Source organism: Schistocerca serialis, chromosome 6 (genome assembly GCF_023864345.2).
Source record: "Schistocerca serialis cubense isolate TAMUIC-IGC-003099 chromosome 6, iqSchSeri2.2, whole genome shotgun sequence".
Lineage (NCBI taxonomy): Eukaryota > Metazoa > Arthropoda > Insecta > Orthoptera > Acrididae > Schistocerca > Schistocerca serialis.
The window spans coordinates 760,935,076-760,950,683 of record NC_064643.1 but is presented as its reverse complement, the minus strand read 5'-3'; the positions used below and the strand labels follow the sequence as shown (position 1 = coordinate 760,950,683).

Sequence of the window (15,608 nt, the reverse complement as noted above, 5' to 3'; positions counted from 1 at the left end):
GAATCGTGACCGGTGACGAAACCTGGATTAAGTACGTGAACCCTGAGACAAAAGAACAATCAAAGATGTGGGCACATTCAAATTCGCCTACCAAACCAAGAAAAGCCTCGCAAGATTTTTCTGCCAGAAAACTGATGGCAATGGTGTTTTGGGATGCCAAAGGGGTGTTGTTGGTTGAATTCATGGAACGTGGTACGACCATTAATCAAGACGTGTACTGTGAAACAATAAAAATGTTACGACGGGCTATACAGAACAAACGCCGTGGTATGCTGACTTCCGGTATCGTTTTTTTGCACGATAACGCCCGTCCTCACTCTGCTCGCAGAACAACGGCCCTTCTTGAGTCCTTCAAGTGGGACGTTATCAACCATCCACCTTACAGCCCAGACCTGGCGCCAAGTGATTATCACCTCTTCATGCATTTGAAGAAATGGCTCGGGTCACAGCGGTTTGATGACGACGAAGAGCTCAAAGATGCGGTCACAGGCTGGCTCCAGGCACAAGCGGGTGATTTTTATGCAGAAGGAATTTCAAAGCTTGTGAAGAGATACGATAAGTGCCTCAATCGCTATGGAGACTATGTAGAAAAATAGTGCAAAGATGTAGTTGTAAGATGTATATATTAAAATATTTTTATTTAACTTGGTGTATTTTTTTAAATCAACCGGAGGTTACTTTCTGAATGGCCCTCATAGAAACACAAACAGACACATACATACACACTAAATTCAAGCTTTCGCAACAAACTGTTGCCTCATCAGGAAAGAGGGAAGGAGAGGGAAAGACGAAAGGAAGTGGGTTTTAAGGGAGAGGGTAAGGAGTCATTCCAATCCCGGGAGCGGAAAGACTTACCTTAGGGGGAAAAAAGGACGGGTATACACTCGCGCACACACACACACACACACACACACACACACACACACACACACACACACACACGTCTGCTTGTGTCAGTATATGTGTGGATGGATATGTGTATGTGTGCGAGTGTATACCCGTCCTTTTTTCCCCCTAAGGTAAGTCTTTCCGCTCCCGGGATTGGAATGACTCCTTACCCTCTCCCTTAAAACCCACTTCCTTTCGTCTTTCCCTCTCCTTCCCTCTTTCCTGATGAGGCAACAGTTTGTTGCGAAAGCTTGAATTTTGTGTGTATGTATGTGTCTGTTTGTGTTTCTATCAACCTGCCAGCACTTTCGTATGGTAAGTCACATCATCTTTGTATATATTTCTGATTTATGTCCTTTATGCACTCACACTGTTCTGCTTATATTTCAGTATCACAGACTAGAAGTACAGTAAAGCAGGCTGATGATGTGCTCCTAAAGTTGACTGAAGAGGCAAATCAGAAGCGGCGTAAGTTTCAACAATGGAACGATACTTTTGCAGAAAAACTACAGAGGCTACGTGATAGTATAACAAAAGCTCGACATGCTGCTGATGGTGTAAGTTATATGCATTGTAACTGTGAGCTTCAGGGTTGTATGTTAATTTTTCCATTACAGTTTGGTCTGTATAAAAGTCCTCCAGCATTATAACCCCAAGTTAGCGAGAACAGTGTTGAAGGTATAGTACTTAAATTTGAAAGGAGTATGATTATGATCCTCATTCAGCTAGCCTGATTTTTATTTTTTTCATGGTTTTCGTGAATCACATCAGGTAAATACTGGAATGACCCTTTAATAAGACCACAGGTATTTCCTTAGCTGTCCCTGATCAGCTGAGCTGTTATTAGACATCTAATGACATCAACAGGTTATTAAACTCTTACATCTCTTGTTGCATTATTACTGGAATATATTATGGGCAGCAGGATAGAGGGACACTACAGTGGAGAACATTTTCAGTATATGTAATTGATCATACATAGAATGCTTATAGTCTAGTGTAACCAAATGCATATGGTTCTTTGGTCTTTTCAACCTCTGGATGTATCAGACTGCATATAGAGTGGAAATTAGTGACAGAAGTGACATAAAGGTAAAACGGCAAGAAAACAAATCATTTATAACATCTATGCTTCTCTCTTCTTTCTGTCTTCAAAAACAGTGTGCTGTTTGTAAAATGACTGGCATACAGTAACAGTCTTATGGAGTATCGTCAGTAAGTACGTCACATTAGATATTTCTTTTATCATGCTGCTGTAAATTAAAGGGCAGTTTTTTCAACGGATGTCAGTTCTGCTTCTAGTTACGCTACATCGCCCTAGCAGCACCTACACACTGCGTTCAGATGTGCTCGCCTCCGCCCTGGCAGTGAGCGCCTACAGCGCCATCACCATTTCAGTAAAGTTTCAGGAAAACCAATGGAAAGATTATTTGTCATTTTGCGGATAGGTATATGGAAAGCAACTGATGATAACAATTGACACATCATAAAAATATTACCAATGAGAAACAGTTTTTCCTATCTGAAATCATGAGGCCAAAATGTTTGTTTTAATTGAGCTTCTTGTTCTCATGTTTTGAGTTTGTTCAGTATGCTAATAAGAAGTCCACCCTCCATCCTATTCTATAACAGTACCTGTGTAACATGCATTTCAAACTTTTGCAAAGTGTCTGGCCTCCCATCTAATATGTTCAGGAGAGGGAGTCAATGAGCTTTGAGTGGATGGCTCAGCCCCTGGTTTTCATTTAAGTAGCAGCTATCCATAGAATAGGACAATATTATGGAAATGGAAGAGCATGTAGACGAAGATGAAATGGGAGATATGATACTGCATGAAGAGTTTGACAGAGCACTGAAAGACCTGAGTCGAAACAAGGCCCCGGGAGTAGACAACATTCCATTAAAACTACTGACAGCCTTGGGAGAGCCAGTCCCGACAAAACGGGAAGATCAGTTTGGATTCTGTAGAAATATTGGAACATGTGAGGCAATACTGACCCTATGACTTATCTTAGAAGCTAGATTAAGGAAAGTGAAACACACGTTTCTAGCATTTGTAGACTTAGAGAAAGCTTTTGACAACGTTACCTGGAATACTCTCTTCCAAATTCTAAAGGTGGCAAGGGTAAAATACAGGGAGCGAAAGGCTATTCACAATTTGTACAGAAAACAGATGGCAGTTATAAGAGTCGAGGGACATGAAAGGGAAGCAGTGGTTGGGAAGGGAGTGATACAGAGTTGTAGTCTCTCCCCGATGTTGTTCAATCTGTATATTGAGCAAGCAGTAGAGGAAACAAAAGAAAAATTCGGAGTAGGATATAAAATCCATGGAGAAGAAATAAAAACGTTGAGGTTCGCCGATGACATTGTAATTCTGTCAGAGACAGCAAAGGACTTGGAAGAGCAGTTGAATGGAATGGATAGTGTCTTGAAAGGAGGGTATAAGATGAACATCAACAAAGCAAAACGATGATAATGGAATGTAGTCGAATTAAGTCGGGTGATGCTGAGGGAATTAGGTTAGGAAATGAGACACTTAAAGTAGTAAAGGAGTTTTGCTATTTGGGGAGCAAAATAACTGATGATGGTCGAAGTAGAGAGGATGTAAAATGTAAACTGGTAATGGCAAGGAAAGCGTTTCTGAAGAAGAGAAATTTTTTAACATCGAGTATAGATTTAAATGTCAGGAAGTCGTTTCTGAAAGTATTTGTATGGACTGAGCCATGTATGGAAGTGAAACATGGACGATAAATAGTTTATACAAGAAAAAGAATAGAAGCTTTTGAAATGTGGTGCTACAGAAGAAAGCTGAAGATTAGATGGGTATATCACATAACTAATGAGGAAGTATTGAATAGAATTGGGAAGAAGAGCTTGTGGCACAACTTGACTAGAAGAAGGGATCGGTTGGTAGGACATGTTCTGAGGCATCAAGGGATCATCAATTTAGTATTGGAGGGTAGCGTGGAGGGTAAAAATCATAGAGGGAGACCAAGAGATGAATACACTAAGCAGATTCAGAAGGATGTAGGTTGCAGTAGGTACTGGGAGATGAAGAAGCTTGCACAGGATAGAGTAGCATGGAGAGCTGCATCAAACCAGTCTCAGGACTGAAGACTATACCAACAACAACAACATCCATAGAATGCGCTGTGTTTCACTGAAATGTTTTTTCCAAATTATTAAAGGATTTTAATAGATGCAAACCACATTGTGTGTGTTGGCATAGCCATATATTGTGAAGAAATCTGCTGACAAGTGTTCCTTGTGCAGCATCACAGCAATTTTGCTTGTGAATGCAGACATTGTTCAGATGATGTAATTTATTGTGTTGAGATCCAGCAAAGATGCTGATGACCATGCTGTTAAGTATCTTAAATCTTGCATAAAATACAAATTATGTTATGAGGAAAACGGTTGATCACACTATAGTAAAGGCATGTAAACTAGGTGTTGATTATTGCAATTCAGGTTGAACAAACAGAAGTCTCTGGGGTGTATAAAGAAATCAAAGAAGTAACTTTTATATCAGAAAAATACAGTAGATGGACTTACATTATGAAAATATTGTGGTATTACTGTTCTAAAATGAATTACATTGTAATCCCAAACCATTAATGTTAAAGAGCCGTGGGATGATACTGTTCAATAGCGTAGAACCAGTTGTCCAATATAAATATTATTAATTCTCTCTTGAATACCACTGTGTTATGCACAAGACATTTGAAATGTTCTGGCAGATGCAGAAACACATGTGTACTCATGTCTCTGACTCATTTCTGAACTAAAGTTGAACTTTTGAGATATCTGATCTGTAGGTTTTTCTCTTTCCTTTTTTTTCTTTTTTCTTTTTTTTTTTTTTATTTGCTTTGTGCTATTTTTGAGGTAAGAGGAATGTCATTAATTAGATTGTGACAAAGTTATCAAAATACCAAGTTTGAAAGTATGTATCTGCAGGATGTTCTAGGACTCGTACCAGGTACAATTCTTATAATATGCTTCTGTGTTCTGAAAATGCTGCTTCTAAAGTTGAGTCTCACCTGAATGGAAACATATCAATAAATCAGTTTCTTGACTTGGGAACAATTTCTATATACAGTCATGCATACTGTTAATGTAGATTGGATTAGATGTACTTTTCATTACATGGCTCTTAGTGAGGAAATCCTCGAGGATGTGGAACATGTCAGAAAATAATAATAATAATAATAATAATGTAAGGAAAAGATATAGTCCTAAATGCCGTGAAGATAACACGTTAAGTTGCAGACAGGCACAACTAAAAGACATTCACACACACTAAAGTTAAACTTTTGGCCACAGTCTTCATCAGAAAAAGAAATACACGCACATTCATTCACACAAGCAAGCACACTTCACACACACATGACTGCTGTTTCTGGCAGCTCAGACCAGAAAACATTCTGGTCTGAGATGCCGGGGATGGCAGCCACGTGTGCATGAGGTGTGCTTGCATGAATGAATGGTGTGTATTTTTCTTTCTTTTTCTGATGAAGATTGTGGCTGAAAGCTAATGTGTCTTTGTCTTTTAGTTGTGCGTGTCTGCGACTTAACATGTCATCTTTACAGTAAGTAACAATCTATCTTTTCTTTACATTGTTGATATTCCGACCTGGAGTTTCCATTATTTGATTTCACCTTAAAAATGAAAAATAACTATTTATAAAGGAAAAGAAATATGCTAATGTACATTCTACAGAAATCAACAGAAACAGTCCTTGTGGATATGGAATAAATCAAAAAACTTTCAATGTGTTTTCTTTTAAAACATAATAACAAAATTGTCACAAAACATGTAAATGTGTAATATACTGAAGTGCATAAGATAATTGTTAGGCTATTGTAGCCATGCATCATCACAGTTTACAGTCTTTATTCACATTGATTCCATTACTGCACTGAACGTGTATGGAAGTCAGAATTTATGTAATACTGACATTACTTGATACTCTTCTTGTTGTCATTTTAATAGGCCAGCTAAGGACCATAACATTCAAATATTGTATTTGGAGTGGGTTTTGTTTTTTCCCCAGTAGTTGTGTATCCTCTGGCTGTGTTTTACCTTCCTCTCATTTGTCCATAGGACACCTGTCTTCTTCTTTCTTGGTGGTTTTTCCTGTAACCGTACATGCTTAAGCATTCTCCTGAGAGATGTCTAGTCTTTTAAGTCTCTGTCTGTACCTCCCATTTTCTGCAGATTTTTTTATCACTTCCATTAGCAATGGTCATATGGTTTTCCCCATTTGCTAGTATGTGAGAAACTGGCTGGTCAATCTGCAAGGCTGCATCCTACAGACTAGAAATGGGCAGTCCACTCCTGAATTGATTCAAAGAGCCAGATCTTTCTAAAGAATAGGTGATGGATGATTTGGAAAAAATGAATGGTAGCTCATCTGATTTAAAAATGCATCTCTGGTGGCTGTAAAGGGCGGGATAAAAATTCTGCGCTAGGCTGCTGCAACAGCATCCCAAAACACATCCTTAAGAAATACTTCCCAAGCTAAAAAAAGTGTTACAAGACTAATTGTGATGATATGAAAGTAAGCACAATACAACACCAAATTTCCAAGTGTAAAAAAATCTTTGACGCAGTTGGGAATCAAACCTGGGACCCTTTGCTTTACAATCCGCCACATTGACTGCACAGCTACTGAGGCAAAAGTGCTTCAGGCCAGTACACTAATGCAGGAAACACTATAAGCTTCATGTTTCCTCTCTTGATTTCAAAAGGATATCTCAAATTTCAGAATCTCAGTAAATGTTTACATACTGTTGAGTCTGTTGTTACGTCTCATCCTTTGACTTAGCATCACACTTGGAATGTATTGCCAGGGATCATAAAAGCTACAATCTTCAGCCACCGCGTGGTCGGAGCATGCTGCAAAGTAATCCAGGCATAACTCCCTCCCAGCAGCTCAGATTCCCCACCACTCTCACCGATCAGAGTAGGATGTCTCTCTAGCTCACTGCTCCCCACCACTCTCAGGGATCGGATTGCAAGGTAGCTCGCTAACATCACTACTCCCCACCACTCTTACGGATTAGATTGCTAGCTAGCTCACTGCTCCCTGCCGCTCTCATGGACAAGTTTGCACAGAGCAGACCACATGGCGACTTGACTCGTCGCTCTGTTCACTGCACTCTTGGCACAGTGATACAGCTTGCAACTCGCTTTCTTGACTGAGAGCCATGCCATCTGAGTTCAGCTCTTTATTCTTTGTATCCTATTTGATTTGTTCTAGTTGTCATTTTCGTGTGTTGTTGTTCTTCTGTTTTCTTGTTGTGTGAGCATTCTTGTTAGCTGTGCTATTATGTCTTCTTCTATGTCTGTTGCATTTAAAGTTGCTGTTGTTTGTGTGTTGGTAGCCTTAATGCAGGTCTTAATCACTTTGGGTGGGAAAATATTAAATTTAATGGTATGTATAACACATAATTATTGTAACATACTCAATAGTCTGCCTACAAAGGTTGTCTCAGGAGAAATGGTCAGTAATCACATATGACAAGAATGATCATCTGAAGCAAAAAACAAAATATGGACAATGCCCCTTTCTAAATGGTTTCTGAGAAGGAACACATTAAAAATTAATTTTGTACGTTTTTCTTGAGTAACACAAAATCTGTGGCCTGTAGTGAAAACTTGTTGCAGAATAAACTGAAACTAAGTTAAATTTCCCTTAAAAAGGTCTTGCTCATTTTTTCTCAAGGGCTTACTGGTTGATAAAGAGAGTGAGAGAATACAGAAAATCTTGTGCAAAGTGCATGTGTTGAGGTGTATATAAGACAGTTCGTGGTAGTTTCTTGACTTGATAGACCACATGTCCTATATCAAATTATTCGTCCCGACTTTGTGCACACGATTATGGTATGTTGTAAACAATGACGATGTACTGAACAATAAAGGAAAAAAGTAACAATGTACATTAAATATGTTATATCTCGGAAACCATTCAGAATAGTGCATATGTCCACATGCAATTCATCATTATTGTCATATCCATGAATATTGACCATTCATCCTAGGACAACCTCTATATAATGTTTAATTTTTTATTTATTTGCTTAACCTGAACAGATTAATGCCTTCAGGAGTCTTCTACACCACACCAGAGTTTTGTATGTAATTACAAAACTGATTAAAGTCACAGTTACTAAAAAAATCAGAATGTTTTCGATATGATATACCGTATTTACTCGAATCCAAGCCACGCTTTTTTTTTCCGGTTTTTGTAATCCAAAAAACCACCTGCGGCTTAGAATCGAGTGCAAAGCAAGCGGAAGTTCTGAAAAATGTTGGTAGGTGCCGCCACAACTAACTTCTGCTGTCGAATATATGTAGCACTACACAGACATGCTTTGTAGGCACAAAGATAAATACTGGCGCCAAAACCTCTGTGTCAGTAAATAAATAAAAAAAAACGGTGGAAGACGAGCTTTTTTTTTTCTCCGCCCCGAGTTTCGACCACTGCATTTTCATACATTATCCAATGAAGTAAATACAAATTCCGTCTTGTTCATCTTCGAATGTATCAGAATTTCAATGTACTATGAAAATCCGACTGGCAAGACTGTTTGGGATGTTTGTCAATATGGCCAACTCTACGTTCTGAATTTTTTCCTACCTGTGAGAAGAGATGGTTGCTAATAGGAACCTGATGAAATGTGAATCACATGCAGTATTCTCTTCACCATAAGAATAATTCGAATATAAACATTTTGCCATGTATTCTTTCGTGTTTGCTGATATCTCATTTAAATCCTGTCTGCGTAATAAACTACAAAACTAGAGTGAGAAACAGCAAACACGGCAGAATATTCGTATCGTGTCATGTTTATATTCGTATTATTCTTATGCCTAATAGTGATACAATCAGAAATGAAGCACTGCAACTGACTAGATTTTTAAATCTAAGATGACTCTAATTTCTGTGCAGAATTTGATGTACTAAAGAATTTTTTTATTTTTTTAAATTTTTTTAAATTGTAAGCGGCGGCAGCGCGCACAAAAGCAAGCCATGCCATGAGCGGCGACAGGCCGTAAACACGCACTATCAGAATGCGACAAACAATGCATGACACTGCACAGTAATGCATTTTCAGCTTAGTGACGTAAACACCTATAACAAAGAAAACGGCTTTAATCAGATCAAAGCAAAATAAGCAATTGATTCAAACGAGACGAAGCACGTGAAAAAGGAAGGGTACCCGTATAAATACGGACAGAGCGCCTGACGCATAGCAATGGCTACCTGGTAAAGCTTAACTGCTAAGCTTACGGCTCGAACCAAACTACTGTAGGTGTATCGTCATTCATTTTTTTCGACCTAAATTGTGTCTCATATTACAATGGACCAACTTTGTTTCGATTGGAAGTGCGGCCTAAAACTTTTCTCTCCCCTTGAATTTCGAGTCTCAAATTTCAGGTGCGGCTTAGATTCGGGAAATTTTTTTTTCTTTTATTTCGAGTCTCATTTTTCAGGTGTGGCTTGGATTCAAGTGCGGCTTAGATTCAAGTGCGGCTTAGATTCAAGTAAATATGATATCTTCTTCATCTCTCTGCCTGTTATGGCCTCTTGGTTGAAATTGGTGATTTTCCTTGGTCTTTCTAAACACCTTCTGCTCACTGTTTAATAATTATCACCAAGTTTAGTACTCTGTTGTCTTCCATTCTTATGACATAATACTTCCAGTTTTTTCTGTATTCCATAAACTGCTCATTAAGTTTCATGCTATCAGTTATTTTATGATGTCTACATTCACTCTCCTGTCAGACAGAATATACCCAGCTACTCTTCTTAGCAATCGGATCTCTAGTGCTTGTATTCATGGGAACAACTGTTTCTGCTGTTTTGTCCAGGAAAAAGGTCTAGGGAGCAGTAGTTACTATGAGCAGTAGTGGGTCAACAATAAGCTTGATCGTTTGGACTGCAATGCTGTCCTGTATAGTAAATGCTGAGCTGAAGAATTTTTAATGACGTTGTCATCTCAAGAAAGAATTTTTTGCAACTACCACATTTCATAAACAATTTCATAGAAAAAATTAGCACAGTAAAGTAGCCGAAATTTTCTACGACCTGACAAAGGCTTTTGATTCTGTAAATCATTCCTTGCTAATCCACAAACTAGAAAAATATGGGGATTAAGGTTGCAGTACTTCAGTGGCTTACTTCTTACTTATCTAATAGAAAACAAAGAACAATCATCCCTTCAAATGGTGTAAACTACCATTCAGACTGGAAAACAATAACACAGGGTGTTCCGCAAGGTTTGATCCTCGGTCCAGTTCTCTTTCTATTGTATGTCAATGACTCACATTAAACATAAATTCACCATCCGTTCTGTTTGCTGATGACATATCTGTCTTGATAGAAAGCGAAGAAACAGAAACGATTCCTGGTAAATTAGACAGGCTAGAGTCATGGTTCCAGTTAAATGGTCTGAAGCTTAACATATCAAAAACAAACTTGATTCAATTCAGAACCAAACCGTCAAAAGACCAGGAAATTAGTATAAATCATAAAAGTTAAGAATTAACAGAAGTGCATTCTGGCAAATTTCTAGATCGACACATTGATAAGAATTTAAACTGGAACACACATATTGAGTACCTGCGCTGCAAACTGGGTAGCTTTGCATATGCCACGGATATACAGGGTGGCACATCAAATGAGTTACCATTTTGTTTTTGAATATAAACTTTATTGTCAATACAATCTGAAAGGAACATATACTACAATTAAGAGCCGTCCATGGAGATTTGTTCTAACTCAGCACACGCTCAATATGTCCAACATTTTGTTTCCTAACTTCCTTCAAATGAACACTGAAGTTAGTGATTACCCTATGGCACATGTCTTCCGTAATTTCACGGCAAGCTTGAAGAGTAAGTCATCTGAGCTCCATTAAATCACGTGGACGTTTCTGGAAAAATTTTTTCTTTAGGTACCCCCAAAGAAAAAAGTCTCATGGATTGAGGTCTCGACTATTGGGGAGCCAATTTTGTGCGTCATTGAAGCGATCTGGAAACCTGAGTGAAATGATCCACATGTCGAAATGCTCGTGTAAAAACTCCAACACAGTGTTTGCGGTATGTGGCCTTGCTCCATCTTGCATGAACCACTGCGTGTTGAAGGGCAAGGGAGTAGCAAGAAGCTGTGGAATGAAGCTATTGTGAAGCATGCTCAAATAATGCTTGCTTTTCACAGTTTCTTCAAAGAAAAAGGGTTCCAATAAGTCCGTGACTGGAAATTGCTGCCCACGCTGTAATCCTCGGAGCATAATGTTGTCGTTCGTGAAGCACTTGTGGGTTTTTAGTGGCCCAAAAGCGTACGTTTTGTTTGTTTACCACACCATCTAAATGAAAATGCACCTCATTTGAAAAACAAACGTTGAGAGTTTCTTCCCTATCCTCCGCCCACTGAGCAAACAGTAGTCTCTGCTGCTTGTGTTCTTCAGTGAGCTTCTGTGCACAGGTCATCCTGTATGGGTACATATGGAGGTCACTTTTAAGAATGCATTGAACGGAGTGTCTGGATATTCCCAGTTGCAGTGCTGCCTTTCTACATGATTTCCAGGGACTTGTCTGTACAGCAACTCGTACCGCTTCAATATTCTGTGGCGAACAAACAGGCTTAGGCCGAGGTCGCTTTGCTTCCAATACTGTTCCTTCCTGTACAAATTTATCATACAACCTGTGGATGGTCTTCTTGCAAGGGACCCATTGTGTGTTAAACTGTTGTCGAAAACACCTCTGAGTCACAACAAGGCTTTTCGTTTCATGAAAAAGTAACACAATTGCCAATCGTTGCTGTGTCGTCAGTCTTCCATTGTCTGCTATTGCTGCTTACTAGTCTCCTAGTGGCAGTATTGTGAATTACATGTCATTTCGTAACTCATTTGTTTTTCCAAGCTCCGCTGATACTGCTGTAGAGATCCCAGCGGGATACTTAATGTGCGTCGTAAATGGTGAAAGAAACAATTGGTAACACATTTCGTGCACCACCCTGTATTATCAAGTACTACTAACATGTTCACTCGGAAAGTAGCATATCTAAGTTACTTTGAATCAGTGATAAGATATGGCATTAATTTCTGGGGGAGCTCCAATAATATATATCGTGTACTGAAGATCCAGAAGAAAATTATCGGAAATATTTGCACTGCACAGCAAAGAGAATCATGCCGTCCATTATTACAAAAACTAAAAATTTTGACTGCCCCCTCCTTATACATATACGAGCTAATGATATTTTTACACAACAAACCGGAATTGTTCATTGAAAACCAATTTGATCATCCATACAGTACAAGGAATAAAGATAATTTTATGCTTCCTGCCCATAGATTGAAATTATATGCCCAGACCCCACAATATATGGGCATGAAAGTCTACAACAAACTTGAGGGCAAAAACATCCTAAACATGGAACTAGTGCTACTAAAAAAGAAGTTACATGAAATTCTTATACACAAATGTTATTACTCATTAGAAGAGTTCATGGAAGATGAACTGATAATTTGAGCAGAATCCAACTGCAAATTAGCATTATATTGTGAAGTGTATGTTATGAGACTAATAAATCATAATTCACAAGTCACAATCATTTATCTCCTGTTCAATGAAGGTTATCACTAAAGCCAAGTACTGGTTTAGTACCTAGGCTGGGCAATGGATTATAAGGTCAGGATCAGTTTTTAGATGGTGGACTGCAGTTCTTTCTGCAGATATAAGGTTAGCTTACATCTGCAGAATGGACTACAGTCCACCATCTAAAAACTAATCCCAACCTTATAATCCTACCTGTGGACAAAGGCTCCACCACTGTTGTTCTGAACCACAAGGATTACCTGGCAGAAGGACAACACCAGCTGTCAGACACTTCCACATACAATCCTTGCCACAGTGACCCCATTCCAGTAATCCAGCAGGATCTCCAGTCACTACTCAAATTCTTAGGCCCATCCCAGAACCTCTCCCCAGTGTCTATCTCTCTACTTACCACTACCACTCCCCACACTCCTACCTTCTACATGCTTCCTAAAGTCCATAAACTTAACCGTCCAAGACGCCCCATTGTGGCCGGTTACTGTGCCCCCACTGAGAGAATCTCTGCTCTCGTAGGCCAATACCTTCAACCTATTACCTGGAACCTACCATCCTATAGAAAAGATACCAAACGTTTCCTCCACTGACTCTGCGTAGTTCCTGTCCCTTTACCACATGGTGCCCTGCTCATCATTATTGAAGCCACCACCCTGTACACTAACAGTCCTAATGTCCATGACATTACCGCTACTGAACACTATCTTTCCCAACGCCCAACAGATTCCAAACCAACAACCTCCTTCCTAGTCACCATGACCAACTATATCCTCATCCACAACTACTTCTCCTTTGAAGACATTACTTACAAACAAATCCAGGGTACTGTATGGGCACCTGAATGGCATTATCCTATGCCAACCTATTCGTGGGCCTTGTAGAGGAATCCTTCCTAAAAACCCAAACCCCAAACTCGTCACCTGGTTCATATTCAAAGATGACATCTTTGCTATCTGGATCAAAGGTGTGGACACCCTATTCACATTCCTCCAGAACCTCAACTACTTCTCCCCCATTTGCTTCACCTGGTCCTACTGAACCCAACAAGCTATCTTCCTAGACACTGACCTCCACCTCAAAGATTGCTAAATCAGTACCTCCGTTCATATCAAACCTACTAACCACCAGCAATACCTCCACTTTGACAGCTGCCACCCATTCCGTACCAAGAAGTCCCTTCCGGGCAGCCTAGCCACCAGTAGTCATCACATCTGCAGTGATAAACAGTCCCTTTCAAAATATACTGAGGGCCTCACTGAAGCCTTCACTGAGCGTAATTATCTCCCAACCTTATACAAAAGCAAATCTTTCTTGCCTTACTTTTCCAGTCTCCAACTACCTCCCAAAGTCCCAGTGTCTGGCCACAGAGGAGCAATCCCCTTGTAACTCAGTGCCACCCAGGACTGGAACAACTAATTACATTCTCTGTCAGGGTTTCGATTACCTCTCGTTGTGCCCTGAAATGAGGAATGTCCTGCCCACTACCCTTCCCACCCCTCCCACAGTGGTATTCCGCCATCCACTGAACCTACACAATATACTTGTCCATCCTTACACAACCTCTGCTCCCATCTCTTACCTCATGGCCCATACTCCTGTAATAGACCTAGATGCAAGACCTGTCTCATGCATCCTCCCACCACCAGCTACTACAGTCCGGTCACTAACATCACCTATCCCATCAAAGGCAGGGCTAACTGTGAAACCAGTCATGTGGTCTACAAGCTAAGCTGCAACCACTGTGCTGCATTCTATGTAGGCATGACAACCAACAAGCTGTCTGTCTGCATGAATGCCCACCAACAAACTGTGGCCGAGAAACAAGTGGACCACTCTGTTGCTGAACATGCTGCCAAACATGATATCCTTCATTTCAATCGCTGCTTCACAGCCTGTGCCATATGGATCCTTCCCACAAACACCGGCTTTTCTAAATTGCTCAGGTGGAACCTTTCCCTGCAATACATTCTAAGTACCGTAACCCTCCTGGCCTCAATCTTTGTTAGTCTCTGTCCTCACTCATCCAGCCCCTTCCCTGTTCCCAGTCCAGCACTACACAGCCATCATTCCACCACCACACCCAGTCTTTTTATTTCTCTCCTTTTCTGCAACTTCTCCCCTCTCCCCCCTTCCCCCTCCACACCTCACTCCTGCCCTCTGTCTAACCTGCAGCACTTCACTGTCTGCCACCCCCACCATACTATCCCCCCCCCCTCTCCCCGCCCCAGCCTCCTTCTTACCCCCACCCAGTCACCACTCTGTGTGTGTGTGTGTGTGTGTGTGTGTGTGTGTGTGTGTCATTGACGAAGGCTTTAATGCCCGAAAGCTTTAATTGCAAGAGTCTTTTTGTTGTGCCTGTCTCCGACTCAGCATCTCTGCTATATGGTGATAATATTGTTACATTCCGTCCTGAATTTTCTGTTGTTTGAATCTCTTATGTTCATAAATTTATGACAATTTCTGATGAATGTTATGTTTCCCCCTTTCTCCAATTCTGTTCTGGAGAAATGAGATGTAACCTAAATCCTGCTACACTTAACACATCTCTACCTGTGGTCACATGATGTTCAGAGAGGCAGATTGTGTCAACTGGGGCTGACTACTCACAACTCATCAATGCAGATAAGTACTTCATTAATTTTACTTCTTATCCATCAGATATTTCAATGCAAGAATGCAGCTGCAAGAATATCGCTGGCTGAAAGGATTATAGAAGGGTCCTCTTTCTCCACTTGCTCTGCGGAGCACTATGAAGAAGTTGGAATCAACTGAGGAGTTGGGCTCGGCTCTGGGAAGAGGCCGACGAGCGGTTGCACCAGAGGTAGTTTGATGAAATTGCTGTTGCTACAGCAGATAACACTGCGTGCAGTTCTCAGTCATCAGGCAGTGTGCGTGCTGTGTCATGACAGTTGAACATCCCGTGGTCTCTGTATGGAAGGTACTTCGAACCATTCTCAAATGGTATCCATACAAGATCCATATCGTACAGCTGCTTGGACTAGGACGCACAATGATATGTTGACTTCACTCTCCACTTTCTCACAAGGACTGAAGTTGATGAGGGCTGCCCCTGGACCATCCTATGGACAGATGAAGC

The 15,608-nt window shown here is 40.3% G+C and overlaps 1 protein-coding gene across 1 annotated transcript in view; it reads left to right on the top strand.

The window, feature by feature from the left end:
* LOC126485073 (laminin subunit alpha-1) overlaps positions 1-15,608 on the top strand; it is a 715,911-nt gene that overhangs the window by 617,174 nt on the left and 83,129 nt on the right. Inside the window, exon 34 of the mRNA XM_050108676.1 lies at positions 1,279-1,445. Within this exon, the coding sequence (XP_049964633.1) occupies positions 1,279-1,445 (167 nt within the window). The remainder of the gene's footprint in view (positions 1-1,278; positions 1,446-15,608) is intronic.